This window comes from Trichosurus vulpecula, chromosome 3 (assembly GCF_011100635.1).
Source record: "Trichosurus vulpecula isolate mTriVul1 chromosome 3, mTriVul1.pri, whole genome shotgun sequence".
NCBI lineage: Eukaryota > Metazoa > Chordata > Mammalia > Diprotodontia > Phalangeridae > Trichosurus > Trichosurus vulpecula.
This window is the reverse complement of record NC_050575.1, coordinates 160,782,037-160,796,775: the sequence shown is the minus strand read 5'-3', so window position 1 is coordinate 160,796,775 and position 14,739 is coordinate 160,782,037. Positions and strand designations below refer to the sequence as shown.

Genomic DNA, 14,739 nt, shown 5'->3' with positions numbered 1-14,739 from the left:
AGCCTGCTGTGTTATAGGTTGAGCCTGAGGCTCCAGTAATCTGTGAGGAGAAGTAGGAGGTTAGGACCAAGATCTGAGCTGTGATACAGGTAAAATTGCCATACCTTCTCTCTCTTCCCATATATGCATGGGTCCCTATCAGTCTGCTATATTTTTATGCTAGGTAAGTTAGGGAGCAGTTATCCAGGTTCCCAAATGGGGTGGCAAGTCAGAGATGGTTAGCTAAAGATTTCTTAGATCTGACAAATCTGTTTGTTCAGAGATACCTTCAAGGCCATTCACAGTTCAGGAGCTCGACCTAAGGCTGGGACCAAGAAGGGCCTCTGACCCTTTGTTCTGACACAGGTTTTCTCAGAGGTGTAATGGAGAGTGTAGATTTGGATCAGACCACCTGGATTCCATCTACCTACTTTCTTATTATCTCTTGGAACTTCAGTTTCTTCTTCTAGAAATTGTTAGAGTTGGACCAGACAATCTATGAGCTCTCTTTCAACTATGAGTCTCTGACCCTTCTGTCCTCAGTCTGGTACCATGGGCATAAGAATAGAATTCTAGCCTCTGAACTGGTGAAGGCCCTTGGGGCTATTTGTGACTCAACTAAACTTGCCTCAGAGGTTATCATTTAGTCACATTCAGGATGAGTTTCTTGCTCAAAAGCACATCTAGGGCAGAGTTTTCATCCCAGATTGGCTTCTTCCCTGACCTTCAATAGGCAGCTGATATATTTTGCCTTTCTGCCAGTTCAGATTGTCAGGGAACGCAAACATGTTAATGGTAGCCTATAATAATGATAGTGATCTCACATTCATGTAGCACTTACATCTATGATTCTGACTACATGATTGATATGGTGGTGGAATGATTGTTTTCCACCAGCCTCAGCAACCTAGAAACCTCAGAAAAAGAAATTATGCTAAAGTTGAAGCCCCAAGATAAGAGACAGAAACATCTCACCAGGTAAAACAACAACACATCCACAAAACAACCACAAAAAACCCTATAAAATAAGAACTTCAGTGTCCCCATTCCAGCTCCTAAGTCACTCTACATGGCAGACACAGGCAATACAAGGAACCTCATCTCCTTCTGCTTCAGAGTGACGCTTTTGGGAACCTACACAACTGTGGAAAATAGAAGAGGGAAGGACCAAAGAATGAGGAGTAAAGCTGGAGGCAATGACTTGTCCTTTGGACTTTGAGTCTTTTAGCCTGAGTAAAAACCTAGCTTGGAAGTAGATAAGCCAACTGGAGAGGCTCTTGAAGACAGAAAGGAAAATGAATAAAACTCTGGCCAGTAACAGTTGTTATGTTATGAAGGAAAATGGACCAAAATTCCCCTACCAAAAAGATAATTCTGCAGACTCCCTAGAGATCATGAAAAAAACAAGAAGAAACCAGAATGGGTCAAAAGAAAAATAAAATTAAAAAAAAAAAAAGGAAATTGTAGAAGATACTAGAAGTGAAATTAGGTCAGAAATTAGAGCTCTTCGGAGCTTACAAGATTTGGCGGATTTTCTTTCCAAGAAAATAAAAGCTCTGAAAGAGAAAGTGACTGATTTAGGACACAGAAACGCAGAAGCAGAAGAAAAATTTCCAGAAGAAAAACAAAAAGCGACCATGTTGAACAAATAAATGCGTACATTCTATATAATTCAGAGTCATTGATCTTGAAGATAGGATATACATAACAATAATATGAGGACCATCGCTCTCCCAGAAGAACATGACAGATTAAAAAGTCTGAATATCATACTGTGAGAAATAATGCAAGAAAACTGTCCAGAACTGTTGACTATCGACAGCAAAGCACTGATAAATTGAATCCTCAGATGGCCACCAGGACAAAGACAACAACTAAGCTTAACACATTAAGGGATATAAACGTCACAATTTCAATAACAAACAACAAGTTGTCGTTGCCCAGGAAAAAGACTTTTAAATATGAAGGATTGCCAGTTAGAATATCCCAAGGTTACTCCTCAGGCACAAGAAATCAAGGGAAGAAATGAAGCAGGATATTCCAAAAAGCAAAGGAGCCCAAACCGTAACCGAAAAAAAACAGGTGTCCTAGTCACCAATGATACGGATCTTTAACAGAGGAGCTGTTTGATACATTCCTGCTCCAAAGGCCTTGTGATGAAAAGTGCTGTCCACCTCCAGAGAGAGAATTGATGAGCTCTGAGTGCAGATTGAAGCATATTTTTTCACTTCATTTTTCTTGCTTTTTTTTTTTGGCAACATGGTTATTATGGAAATGTTTTGTATGACTTCATGTGTATAATGGGTATTATATTGCTCGCCTTCTCCATGGGTAGGGAAGGGACTGGAGGGAGGGAGAGAATTTGGAACTGAAAATTTTTAAATAAATGTTTAAAATAAGCTATAGGTTTCAAGTAAAGGCTGGATGACTAAATGTTGAGACTGGTATAGTGAGGAATTTTTTTTAAATTAATTTATCAATTTATTTTTAGTTTTCAACATTGAGTTCCACAAGATTTTGAGTTCCAAATTTTCTCCCTATCTCTCCTCTCCCCCCCCATCTCAAGATGGTGTGCATTCTGATTACCCCTTCTCCCAATTTACCCTCCCTTTTATGACCTCCCCCCTTCTCTTATCCCCTTTCCTTCTATTTTCCTGTAGGGCAAAATAGGTTTCTATACACCATTGCCTGTATATCTTATTTCCCGGTTGCATGTAAAGACAATTTTTACTTTTTTTTTTTTTTTGGAGGGGGGAAGGCAGGATGATTGGGGTTAAGTAACTTGCCCAAGGTCACACAGCTAAGTAAGTGTGTCAAGTGTCTGAGGCTGGATATGAACTCCGGTCCTCCTGACTCCAGGGCTGGTGCTCAACTCACTGTGCCACCTGGCTTCTCCATAGAGACAATTTTTAACCATCATTTTTAAAACTTTGAGTTCCACATTCTCTCCCTTCCTCCCTCTCCACATCCCCCCCATTGAGAAGACAAGCAATTTGATATAGGTTATACATGTGTAGTCATGTAAAACACTTCCATGACAATCATGTTGTGAAAGGGTAACTATATTTTCCTCCATCCTATCCCACCCCCCATTTATTCTGTTCTCTCCTTTGACCTTGTCCCTCCTCAAAAGTGTTTGCTTCTGATTACTCCCTCCTCCCATTTGCCCTCCCTTCTATCATCCCTCTCTCTCTTATCCCCTTCCCCCCTACTTTCCTGTAGTGTAAGATAGAGTTCCATACCCAGCTGAGTGTGTATGTTACTCCCTCCTTAAGCCAAATCTGATGAAAGTAAAGTTCACTCATTTCCTCTCACCTCCCCCCTCTTTCTCTCCATTGTAAAGCTTTTTCTTGGCTCTTTTATGTGAGATAATTTACCCCATTCTATCTCTCCCTTTCTCCTTCTCCCAGTACATTCCTCTCTCACCCCTTAATTTTATTTTTTAGGTATTATCCCTTCATATTCAACTCACCCTGTGCCCTCTATCTATATAAATATATGTATGTATGTATACATATGTGTGTATGTATATGTATATGTGTGTGTGTGCATGTATATATGTGATATATATATACATGTATGTGTATATACACATATATATATATGCATATATTCCCTCCAACTACTCCAATACTGAGAAAGGCCTCATGAGTTACAAATATCTTTCCATGTAGGAATATAAACAGTTCAACTTTAATAAGTCCCTTTTGATTTCTCTTTCCTGTTTGCTTTTTCAGGCTTCTCTTGATTCTTGTATTTGAAAGTCAAATTTTCTATTCAGCCCTGGTCTTTTCATCAAGAATGCTTGAAAGTCCTCTATTTCATTGAATATCCATTTTTCCCCCTGAAGTTTTATACTCAGTTTTGATGGGTAGGTGATTCTTAGTTTTAATCCTAGCTCCTTGGACCTCTGGAATATCATATTCCAAGCCCTAAGATCTCTTAATGTAGAAGCTGCTAAATCTTGTGTTATCCTGATTGTGTTTCTACAATACTTGAATTGTTTCTTTCTGACTGCTTGCAATATTTTCTTCTTGACCTGGGAACTCTGCAATTTGGCTACAATTTTCCCAGGAGTTTTCCTTTTGGAATCTCTTTCAGGAGGTGATTGGTGGATTCTTTCAATATCTATTTTCCCCTCTGGTTCTAGAATATTAGGGAAGTTTTCCTTGATAATTTCTTGAAAGATGATGTCTAGACTTTTTTTTTTTTTTTTGATCATGGCTTTCAGGTAGTCCATTAAATTATCTCTCCTGGATCTGTTTTCCAGGTCAGTTGTTTTTCCAATAAGATATTTCACATTGTCTTCTATTTTTTCCATTCTTTTGGTTTTGTTTTATAATTTCTTGAATTCTCATAAAGTCATTAGCTTCCATTTGCTCCATTTCTAATTTTAAGGAATTATTTTCTTCAGCGAGCTTTTGGACCTCCTTTTCCATTTGGTCAATTCTTCTCCTCATTGACTTTTTGGACCTCTTTTGCCATTTGGGTTAGTCTATTTTTTTAGGTGTTATTTTCTTCAGCATTTTTTTTTTGTGTGTCCTTTAGCAAGCTGTCGACTCATTTTTCATGATTTTCTTGCATCACTCTCATTTCTCTTCCCAATTTTTCCTCTACTTCTCTTACTTGATTTTAAAAATCATTTTTGAGCTCATCCATGGCTTGTGACCAATTCATATTTTTCTTGGAGGCTTTTGATGTAGGAGCTTTGACTTTGTTGTCTTCTTCTGCTTGTATGTTTTGATCTTCCTTGTCACCAAAGTAAGATTCTATAGAGTGATTTTTTTTCTCCCCACTGTTTCCTCATTTTCCTGGCCAATTATCTGGCTTTTTAGCTCATTGTTAAGGTAGGTCTCTGCTTCCAGTGTGGAGAGTATACCATCCCAAGCTTCATGGGTTTTGTTGTAGCTGTTTTCAGAGATATTTCTAGAGACCTGTAGAGGAATTCGTTTAAGTATGAATGGTCTAGATAACTACCAAGGTCCCTTCAAATTTTGTGACTCCAAACCTACCCCTGGAGAGAAGATGTAGGAGCCTTCAGTGGTAGCCAGGAACCAGAGTAAAGGGGAAGTTTGGGATGAGATATGGTGTCACAGCACCAGAAATAGGACAGCCTAGCCTTTGGAACTGGGCATGACCATGGGAAACACAAGAGGTAGTTCTAGGACTTGGGACACACAATGACTCCCACATGACTCTGCTTCCACTTAACATTGCTTCCTGCATGAATTGATATTTCTAAGAGTGGAGCACACCAAAAATTAGAGAGAGATGGAGATCTATAAATGCAATAACTTAGAAATGTGATAAAGAAGTCCAAATTCTAAACTTCAGGAGCCTTACCATCATGAGGGCCTCAAGGAATAAAGAAGGAACAAGTAAAGGAAAGCCTGTAAATCAGAAAATAGAATTTAGAGTAGACTGGAAGAGAAGTAATGAGGAGGACAGAGCAAAGGAAACATTCTTCAAAAAGGGTTCAACAGCGGGGCAACTAGGTGACGCAGTGAGTAGAACACTGGCCCTGGAGTCAGGAGGACCTGAGTTCGAATCCAGCCTCAGACACTTGACACGCTTACTAGCTGTGTGACCTTGGGCAAGTCACTTAACCCAATTTCCCTGACTTCCCCCCTCAAAAAAGGGGGTTCAGCAAAAGAATTCTACTTAAAATAAGTAAATTAAAATTAATTTAAATAAATTAAAATCAAATATTAAAATAAACCATTAGAAAGGAGGAAATATTTTTGAACCACACACTTGGGCTAGGAAAGAAGAGGGTAAAGAGGAAAGGAGAGTGAAGAAGGAAAGATGAGAGGAGGAAGGAAGGGATAGAGTAGAGGAGATTGCCTCTGGAAATAGACTAGGGTCAAAGAAGCATAACCTGAACTAATCACAAGGACAAAGTTCTAATAAAAAAAAAAAGAGGAAAGGGATACAAATTAAAACCCACGCTTGACCATCATAACCCTGAATATTAATGGATTAAACAATCTCATAAAGCAAAAGAGTGGGAGAATGGATGAAAAAAACAACAATTAGCTGTATACAAGAAACACATCTAAAAGACAGACGCAGAATAAAAAGGATAGTCTGGAATAAATTTTACTTTGCATCAAGTGATTCCCCAGAAAAGCAGGAATTGAAATCATGCTCTCAGACAAAACAAAATTAAAATTCACTTTGTCGGGAGAGATAAACAGGGAAACTAAATTATTGATAATGAAACAGTATCAATACTTCAAAGTCTACAAAATGCTTTCCTTGCAACAAGCCTGTGAGATGGTCATTATAAAGCATTGCATTATACTCATTTTACAAATGTGACCATGAGAGGTTAAGTGATTTGCCCGATATATAACCAGGAAGTGTTGAAGCTGAGATCTGAACTCACATCTCTTTGACTCCAGGTTCAGTTGGTCTGTTCACTACACTATTCTGCTTCCTCACTTGGGCAAAATCTAAATAAGAAGATAAATCTACTGAGGAGAAACCAGAATTCATCCCCAAACTCAATAGAAATAATTCTGGATTATCTCCACTTAGATGAATGATGCCATTATTCCTCCTTCATCAGAATAGATCACCGAATTAATTGTGATATCAAGAAAACCCAAGCTGGCCAGTGAGCCCTCCCTCTTTTTACAAAGCAACTTGTGTTTGTAATGGGAAAGGCTGTTAGGGAAAGAGCCCTAGGCCAGGAGTTAGAAAACCAGGGTTCTAGCCCTACTGCTTCCAGTTACTAGCTGTGTGACCTTGGGCAGGTCATTGACTGACCATTAATTTCTTCATCTGTAAAACCAACGTAATACTACTGTTCTGTCTTACAGGATGCTTGTCAGAATCAGATGAGATGATGTATGTGAATGTATTTTGTTAGACTGTAAATCACTATACATATAGAAGGGATTGTGATTTTTTTTTCTCCCAGGACTGAAAGCATAGTAGGTACCCAGTAAATAATTGTTGCTTATTCACTAATCTGTTTGAAGCAGTTGGATGCCGCATTGAAAGTTTCTGCTGAAATCACTGCCCTGTCTTTTCTCCACTTTGAAGTCTGTGGGAAATTATCCTTTTGAGATGTTCTTGGGAGCCTCAGACAGATGATGTGTCAGTCCAGAACTTTTAATTTGCTCACATTGGAGCCTGCCAGGACCAAGCAGGAAGGGGAGAGCTCACAGCCACAGTCACAGCATAAATAAATAAAATCAGCCTGATTCCCACTCATTCCCAAATTCCAGGAGCTGAAGGCCGATGGCTCCCAAGACTTGTGGCTCTCGAGAGAAGGGTATGTGCAGAGACACTCTCATTATCACACTGGACTCAAGTTCCCTTTCCCCCTGCAAGCTGTCCTGCATGTTTTGGCCATGGGCATGCTAGCAGCCAAAGGCAAGAAATATAGCAAAAGTAGGAAAAGCATAGGTACAAGAAAGACTGTGCCTGCTTTAGGCCAAGGGCTAACAATGAAGCAGCCTGGCCTGGGAGTCATAGCCTCATAAATCTGGAGCTAGAAGGGACTGGTCTAGAGAGGACAAAGGACCAGTGGCATCAGAGAAAGTTGGGGGTCATTTTCCCGTTCTGCCACTTACTAGATGAGTACCATCTTGTGCCAAGCTACTACACCTCTTTCATCTCTAGTGTCCTTATCTATAATTTTTTTTTTCTCAAGGCAAGGGGAGCTTGGGGGGTGGGGGTGGGGGCAGGATCTGAATGTATGATTTCACTGACATAGGTAACTCACTAGTGTGGAAAACTCCTTCCACCAATGCAGATTGTCAACTTCTCTAACACTTATAATCATAAAGATTTTCCTGTCACTGAGAAGTTAAATGACTTGCTTACTGTCTGTACTTACTATACTATTCTATGATTACTGTCTATACTTATCATAGCTAGCATAGTATGCATCCAAGCCAGTACTTGAACCCGAGGGTCTTCTAGACTCCAAGGCTAATTCTTGACACCATGTTACCCTACCTCTCTTTTCATCCATGATACAGGGGATGATAGAGTCTTGCACAACCAGTTGCATGAGGTTATTGTGAGGAAATAGCTTTGTAAGCAATAAAGTGTAGAATAAAGATAAATTACTAGTTTTATTATTATTAATACTAGTTCTGGTTCTCATTAAGTGGGTGACCTTGGAGAATAAAGCTTTGATGTTTTGGCCTGTGGTTTCCTTTTCTCTTAGGTGACAGGATAAAACTAATCAGTGTTTCTGAAACCAGCTTGGGCATAGAACATTCTGAGTTTGAACAGCATTGATAAGGCTGTATCGACAGACCCCATGGTTGCTTGTCTTGGCAGTGGAAGGTTGGGGGAGAAGGCTCTAGAACAGGGGCTCTTATCTTGTGTCATAAAGCCCTTTGGCCATCTGCTGAAGCCTGTTGACTCCTAAGAGTCAAGTTTTTAAATGCATAAAACAAAATAAATAGGATTGCAAAGGAAACCAATTTCATCTAAATGAAGGTATAATTTTTCCCATCCAAGTTCATAGACCACCCCCCACACACACACAGACACCTACCCCGCCCCCGCCAAAGTCTATCCATGGACTCCTTGTGGGAGGGCTTCTCTTGGAACCCAGATGAAGAACCCCTGGTCTAGAAGTGTAGCCTATCCTGAAAGGAAAGGAATGGGGAAATTATTGAGTAAAAGAGAAGTCAGGCCTGCTTACATTCTACTCCAAATTCACACACATGCACACACCTCTCTATATTTTCTCTTTCTCTCTTAATCTCTAGTTCAGGAGTGGAGAACCTGCAGCCTCCAGGCCATTTGTGGCCCTCTAGGTCCTCAAGTGTGGCCCTTTGACTGAATCCGTATTTCACAGAACAAATCCTGAGGCCACATGTGGCCTTCTAGGTCCTCAGGTGGGGCCTTTTGACTGAGTTCAAGTTTTACAGAAAAAATCCTTTTATGAAGGGGATTTGTTCTATGAGGTTCAGATTCACTCGAAGGGCCACACTTGAGGACCTAGAGGGCCACAAATGGCCTCGAGGCTGCAGGTTCCCCATCCCTACTCTAGTCTCTCTCTCATGCTCTCACTCCCAACTCTCTGTGTTCTCTTTAGCTCCAAGCCCCTAGCCAGAGACAACCCACCAACAACATACCTCAGCATTAAATCTCTCTCTTCATCTTCTCTGGCAATGTTTCCCCTCAGTTCCCCTGCTCCCTGGCAACTCTGTTTGATATGAACATTTCCTCAGTCTGTTTCACTTAACTTTTTCTTTAGTACAAGTAATGTTCAGAGACTAACATGGGAATATGTTTTGCATGACTGCACATGTGTAACCTATATCAAATGGGTTGGGGGGGAGGGAGGGAAGAAGGGAGAGAATTTGGAAGTCAAAATTTTAAAAAGCAAGTTAATTGTTTTTATATGTAATTGGGGAAAAATAAACTATTAAAGGAAAAAAAAACAAGTGTGGTTCAGTAGGGGTTTGTTGAGAACAGTCTATTTTGGGAAATGTCCATGATATGAAAAACAAAGGGCATCAGTAAAACTTTTAAAAAAATAAGATGATGAGGGTCATTCACACCACTTCTCAGATAAGGGATACAGAGGCCTGGACGGAGTCTAAGAGGAGGAATGTAGTGTAGCTATTGAGCTATAAAGAGGGGTAATGTACATGTTTTCCATTCCCTCTACCGGGAGGACAGCAATCTTTTGGCCAGCAACCCTGAGGGTCCTCCAGTCCCAGTTTGATTTTTTTTCTTTTTATTGAAGTGGCCATCCCTTGACTCACTTCTTGAAGAGGCCTATTCACTGAATGGGCGTTACCTCATTCAAAGTGAGAACTTGAAAAGACCTTAGCCTCAAAGGACCAGGGTCTCCCAATGCATCCTGGGCCATCTCCAGTCCTCCTGTTATTCACCAGGTCCCTGGACCCAGATGGCTCTGGAGGAGAAAGTGAGGCTGGACTTGCACAGCCCTCCCTCACTCAAATCAAAGCCAATTGCAAGTCATGTCATCACCTCCCTGAGGTCATGGTGTTCTCCAGCAGCAAAGAACAAACCACAAGAACAGGAATGAGACAAATCTGAGGAGGGTAAAGAGGATGACACCCTACCTGTCACTGGGGGGACAAGGGAGGGAACAACCAAGTAGCCACAAAGCCACTACCTTGTTTCTTTATGAGCTCCAGGGAGACTGCGTGGTACCCTTGATGTCCCTTTGCCCCAGGACGCTTCCTGATCAGGGGAGCAGCCTAGGAGCCGCTTCCTTCCCTGGTTCTAGGTATTGCATGTACTGATGCATGTTTTGCTCTTGGTTTTTTTTTTAATCCTACTTGGAGCCTGAGTTTTTTGAGCACAAAATTTAAATGTATGGATTTGTGTATAATGACATGCCAGTGAAAAGCTTACATGACCTAGGGAACAGGAAGCCTGCCCAAGAGTCAGAAAGACCTTGGTTTATTTCCTGCCTCTTTCAAATATTGAGATTGGCTGTGTGACGCTGAGCAAGTCATTTAACCCCTCGGGGCCCAGGTAACTCTAAGACTATGAAGTTGCAGAACCGTTGCAGATCTGCATTGGTAGAGGGAATTTCTTCACAGGAGTTCTCTGCACCAATAAAAATCACAGGTTCGCATGGAAAATAGCACCCCGAAAACATGCAGGCAGCATTACATTGTACTAGTTCAAATCTGGCATCTTTAACCAAGTGCCTGCCTTAAGTGACTTGCCCAGGGTCACGCAGCTAAGTGTGTCAAGTGTCTGAGGTCAGATTTGAACTCAGGTCCTTCTGACTCCAGAGCCAGTGCTCTACTCACTGCGCCACCTAGCTGCCTTGATTTTCACTTCCAATAAGCCATAGTTATTGGGCTTTAGGGGAGCCCCACCCCATAGGTTCCACACTGCTTCAGCCTTAGGAAAAGTGTGCGTGTGGCAGGGGGTCATAGCATGTTAGAAGTGGAAGGGCCTTAGGGATCCCTTAGTCTAGGACCTTTGTTTTTTATAAATGTGGAAACGGAGGCTCAGAGAGGGTCAGGTGTCTTGTCCAAGGTCTCAAAACAAGTTCATGGCAGAGCCAGGGCCCAGGTCTTTTGACTCTTGATTCAGTATTCTTTAAACCCTACCTTGCTGCTTTCTTTAATGAAGTTGCGTTGACTGGGAACTGAGCCCAGATCTCCTTTGTAGGAGACAAGCATTCTGCCTGCTGCTGAACCAGATTCTGAGAGGAGCGTGTGGCATCAGGACTGTCCTGAGAGCCTCCTCCCTCCTTCCCAGCACTCAGAGGCAGATTATACTTGGAGGAGGAAAGGAGGGAGACATCCAGCACCTTGGCTGAACCCAAAGCAAACCTTGGGGAGAAGGGGGACAGGATGGGTATCCCCCGCACCTCTGTTTCAGGATCTGGAATTTAATGAACCAAGAACCCCAAGTCTGGCTATCAAACTAAATAGAGCATGTAAATCATTTTGCTTATTGCTTATAATAATATTACTATTATTACCACCGAGCTTTACTTGCTTCTCTCCCTTACACCAACAGGAGTCATAGGGCAGAATAATACGGTAGAGACAGGGGGCTATCTGGCACTCCCACCCCCCACCCCCAGCAATGGTTCTCCCATCCCTGCCCCACACCCCTCTGCTGTGCCCAGCCAAGGGCCTGGGGCATCTGGGACTCTGCTGCCTGGCCAAGGATGCCAGCTCGCCCACTCCTGAACCTTCTCTAGCTGATGGTTCCCACAGTGCAGGAATCCAGCTGTTCTCTGCCAACACAGCTGGGCTCAGTCAGCCTCCTGCTGCTGTTCTGTTTCGATGGGGGATGGGAAGGTCAGGGGAAGAACAGATAGAGAGGACCCTGTGGGGAGTGGAGATGGTGGGGAGCAGGTATTAAAGCCTCCAGAGCTCAGGGGATCTTTTTTGAGCTGGGGGTGGTGTTGGTGGTGATGGTGGTAGTGGGGGTGTTGAATCATTTTGCAGTAATCTCAGTGGGAGCTGAGGTTTCTGAAACACAATGCATGTTTCCCCTTTTCCTCTCCTTGCTTTTGCATGTGGCTTTCTAGACCATGTGTTGGTGATGACTCAGCCACAGCCTTATTTGGTTTTTCTTTTTAACCACTCTCTCCCCTAGGTTGGGTTTGGCAACTTCCTGCCTTTCCTGTGCTCCTGGGTTTCTTAGACTTCAGCCCAGAGATTCCCTTCATGATGGGAAAAGGAGGGTTGTTAAAGGTCTGACCAGCTCAGCAGGACAATCCCATTGGGCAGCAGGCCCACCCCTGGAGGCTCTCTGTTCTCTTTGTGGACAGGGAAGGAGGGGAGAACGTCTTCACTTGATGCCATGTACGTTCTGTAGGGAGCCCCAGATGAACAGAGCCTGGGGTCCCTCACCTGCCCTCAGCATTTACACAACTAACTACTGTACAGTTCATCAGGCATTTATTAAGCACCTACTGTGTGTCCTGACTTCCCTAGTTCTGCCGAGGGTGCCATAGTACTCCCAGGCACTCAGGCTGTGCTGGGCTCCTCCTCCCTCTCTGTCCTGCCATATCCAGTTTCTCACCAAGTTAAAGCGATTCTTTTGCAATCTTTCATGTGTCTCCTGCTTTCCATATCTACTTCCACCACCCTGGTCCCAGCTCTGCACTGTGCTAAGCACTGGGGGAAAGAAAAGCATTAGATAATAACAACTAGCATTTAGATAGCATTCCAAATATTAGTTGATTTAACCCCACAACAACCCTGTGAAGGAGGTGCTGTTTTTATCTTCATTTTACAGATGAGGAAACTGAGGCAGAGTTTGAGTGGCATGGCTAGGGTCACATAGCTAGTTAAGTGTCAGAGGCTGGATTTGAACTGAGATGCTCCTGGGCCACATACATAAGACATGGTCCCAGCCCTCATGGAGCTTCCAGTCTCTTGGGGGATTTGACAAATGCGAGATAACTATAATGCCAATGCATATGCTAACAACCACCGAAAAAACCCAACCCCAAACCCTGTAATACAGTGTAGCATAGTGGATAAAGGGCCAGTATGAAAACTAGGACTATCTGAGTTCAATATAAGCTGTGCGATCCTGGGCAGATTGGATAACCTCTCAGGGCCTTCAGACAACTTTCTAAGACTGTAAGTTACAGATTTGCATTGGTAGGGATGGGGTTTCTTTACTAGAACCTCCCCACGCTGATGAGATCATCAGTACAGACAAAATGAATAATATATTGATGTTTTTAATAGTATTTTATTTTTTCCAATTACACATAAAGATAATTTTAACATTCATTTAAAAAATTTTTGGAAAAAAAAATTTTCAGTTCCAAATTTTCTCCTTCCCTTTCCCTAAAAAGGTAACAATTATAAATAAGTTATATATGTACAGTTGCGTAAAACCTATTTCTGTATTAGTCAATAACATTAATTTTGGAGCAGCATAAGCAAGGTGTTCTCTGAACCCTAAGGGAGAAAAAATCATGACTTGGTGGAAATTGTTGGAATCAGGGAAGGCTGCCTGGGGAACCTGGCTCTTCATTTGGTCTTTAAAGGATAGGTTAGAATTGAAAAAGCCGAGCTGGAGGAGGCGAGGGGCAGGCCAGGCATGGAAGACAATGATGTGCAGACTACAATACAGGTTGAGCCTGAAAGACCACCCCTCTCCTTTTCCTTCTGCATCTTCCCTGGGCCTGTGGGGTAGACTACAGTACCTAGGACAGTTCCTGGTACAAAGCAGGCTCATAATAAATGCTCATGGATTCATCAATACAAACCATAGAAATACGAGACGATAAATACTCTTGCTCAGGATGGGAGCAGGAAGTGGGGCAACGTGAGCCAGTCAGAGAGGAGATCAGGAAGTCTTCCTGTAAGTAATGAGATTGAAGGATGTATAGGATTTCATGAAAAAAGACGCAAGGCCTGGGAAGCACCTCAAGGTGGAGAGTGAGGCATGAGCAAAGGTGCCCTTGGAATCTGGCACATAGACCATGGAGGGTTGGATGGCAAGTAGAAAGATGAGTTTGGGAAAAGTAAGTTGGTACCAGATTATGGAGGGCCTTGAGTGACAGTTGCAGTTCAGACTTTTTCCCAGAGACAGTGGGGAACCCCTGAAGGTGTTAGAGCAGAGCAGGTACATGACCCAAGTGGTACTTTAGGAAGTACCTGGCAGGAGGCAGAAGAAACCTCAGGCAGAGATGCCAGCTAGGGGACTAATTTAGTAAAAGGTAACAAAGCCTAGGACCAGGGTAGTAGTTTCCTTCCATGCCCCGAGACCATGGAAAGCAGGAAATGCTTGAGAGATTGCAGAAGAATTGATAGGACCTGGTGACTAACTGGGTGGGGTAGGACAGAGAGAAAGGGAGGAATCAAGACAGCTTGAAGCTTTCTATGGTGGATACCGTAGTGCTACAAGTTAGGGCTCCAGACCCCAGGCTCTTTCTTTCAGCAGGCTGAGCCTGGACCAACTCTCAAGCCCCCTGTGTCTTCCCTGCTCTCTCAGCCTATAAAGTGGACCCTGAGAAATGCTCTGCTGCCAGTCTGAGTTGACCCTTCTGTCTCTCTTGTACAGGCATCCCCGAGGATTCCAAGGTAGAGGGCCCAGCATTCACTGATGCCATCCGCATGTACCGTCAGTCGAAGGAGCAGTATGGTACCTGGGAGATGCTCTGTGGAAATGAGGTGCAGGTAAGGCCTGGGAGACATCTTGGGGGTAGGCAGGACTTAAGGCTATCTTTGGATTTATGTCAGCTAGGAAGAGATGCAGTGTGGATTTTGAAATAATCATTACTGGTTTGATGTCAACATGGCCACAAGTCTCCCG

The 14,739-nt window shown here is 42.7% G+C and overlaps 1 protein-coding gene across 1 annotated transcript in view; it reads left to right on the top strand.

The window, feature by feature from the left end:
• NIBAN2 (niban apoptosis regulator 2) overlaps positions 1 to 14,739 on the top strand; it is a 109,219-nt gene that overhangs the window by 77,258 nt on the left and 17,222 nt on the right. Inside the window, exon 6 of the mRNA XM_036752816.1 lies at positions 14,488 to 14,603. Coding sequence (XP_036608711.1) covers positions 14,488 to 14,603 — 116 coding nt within the window. The remainder of the gene's footprint in view (positions 1 to 14,487; positions 14,604 to 14,739) is intronic.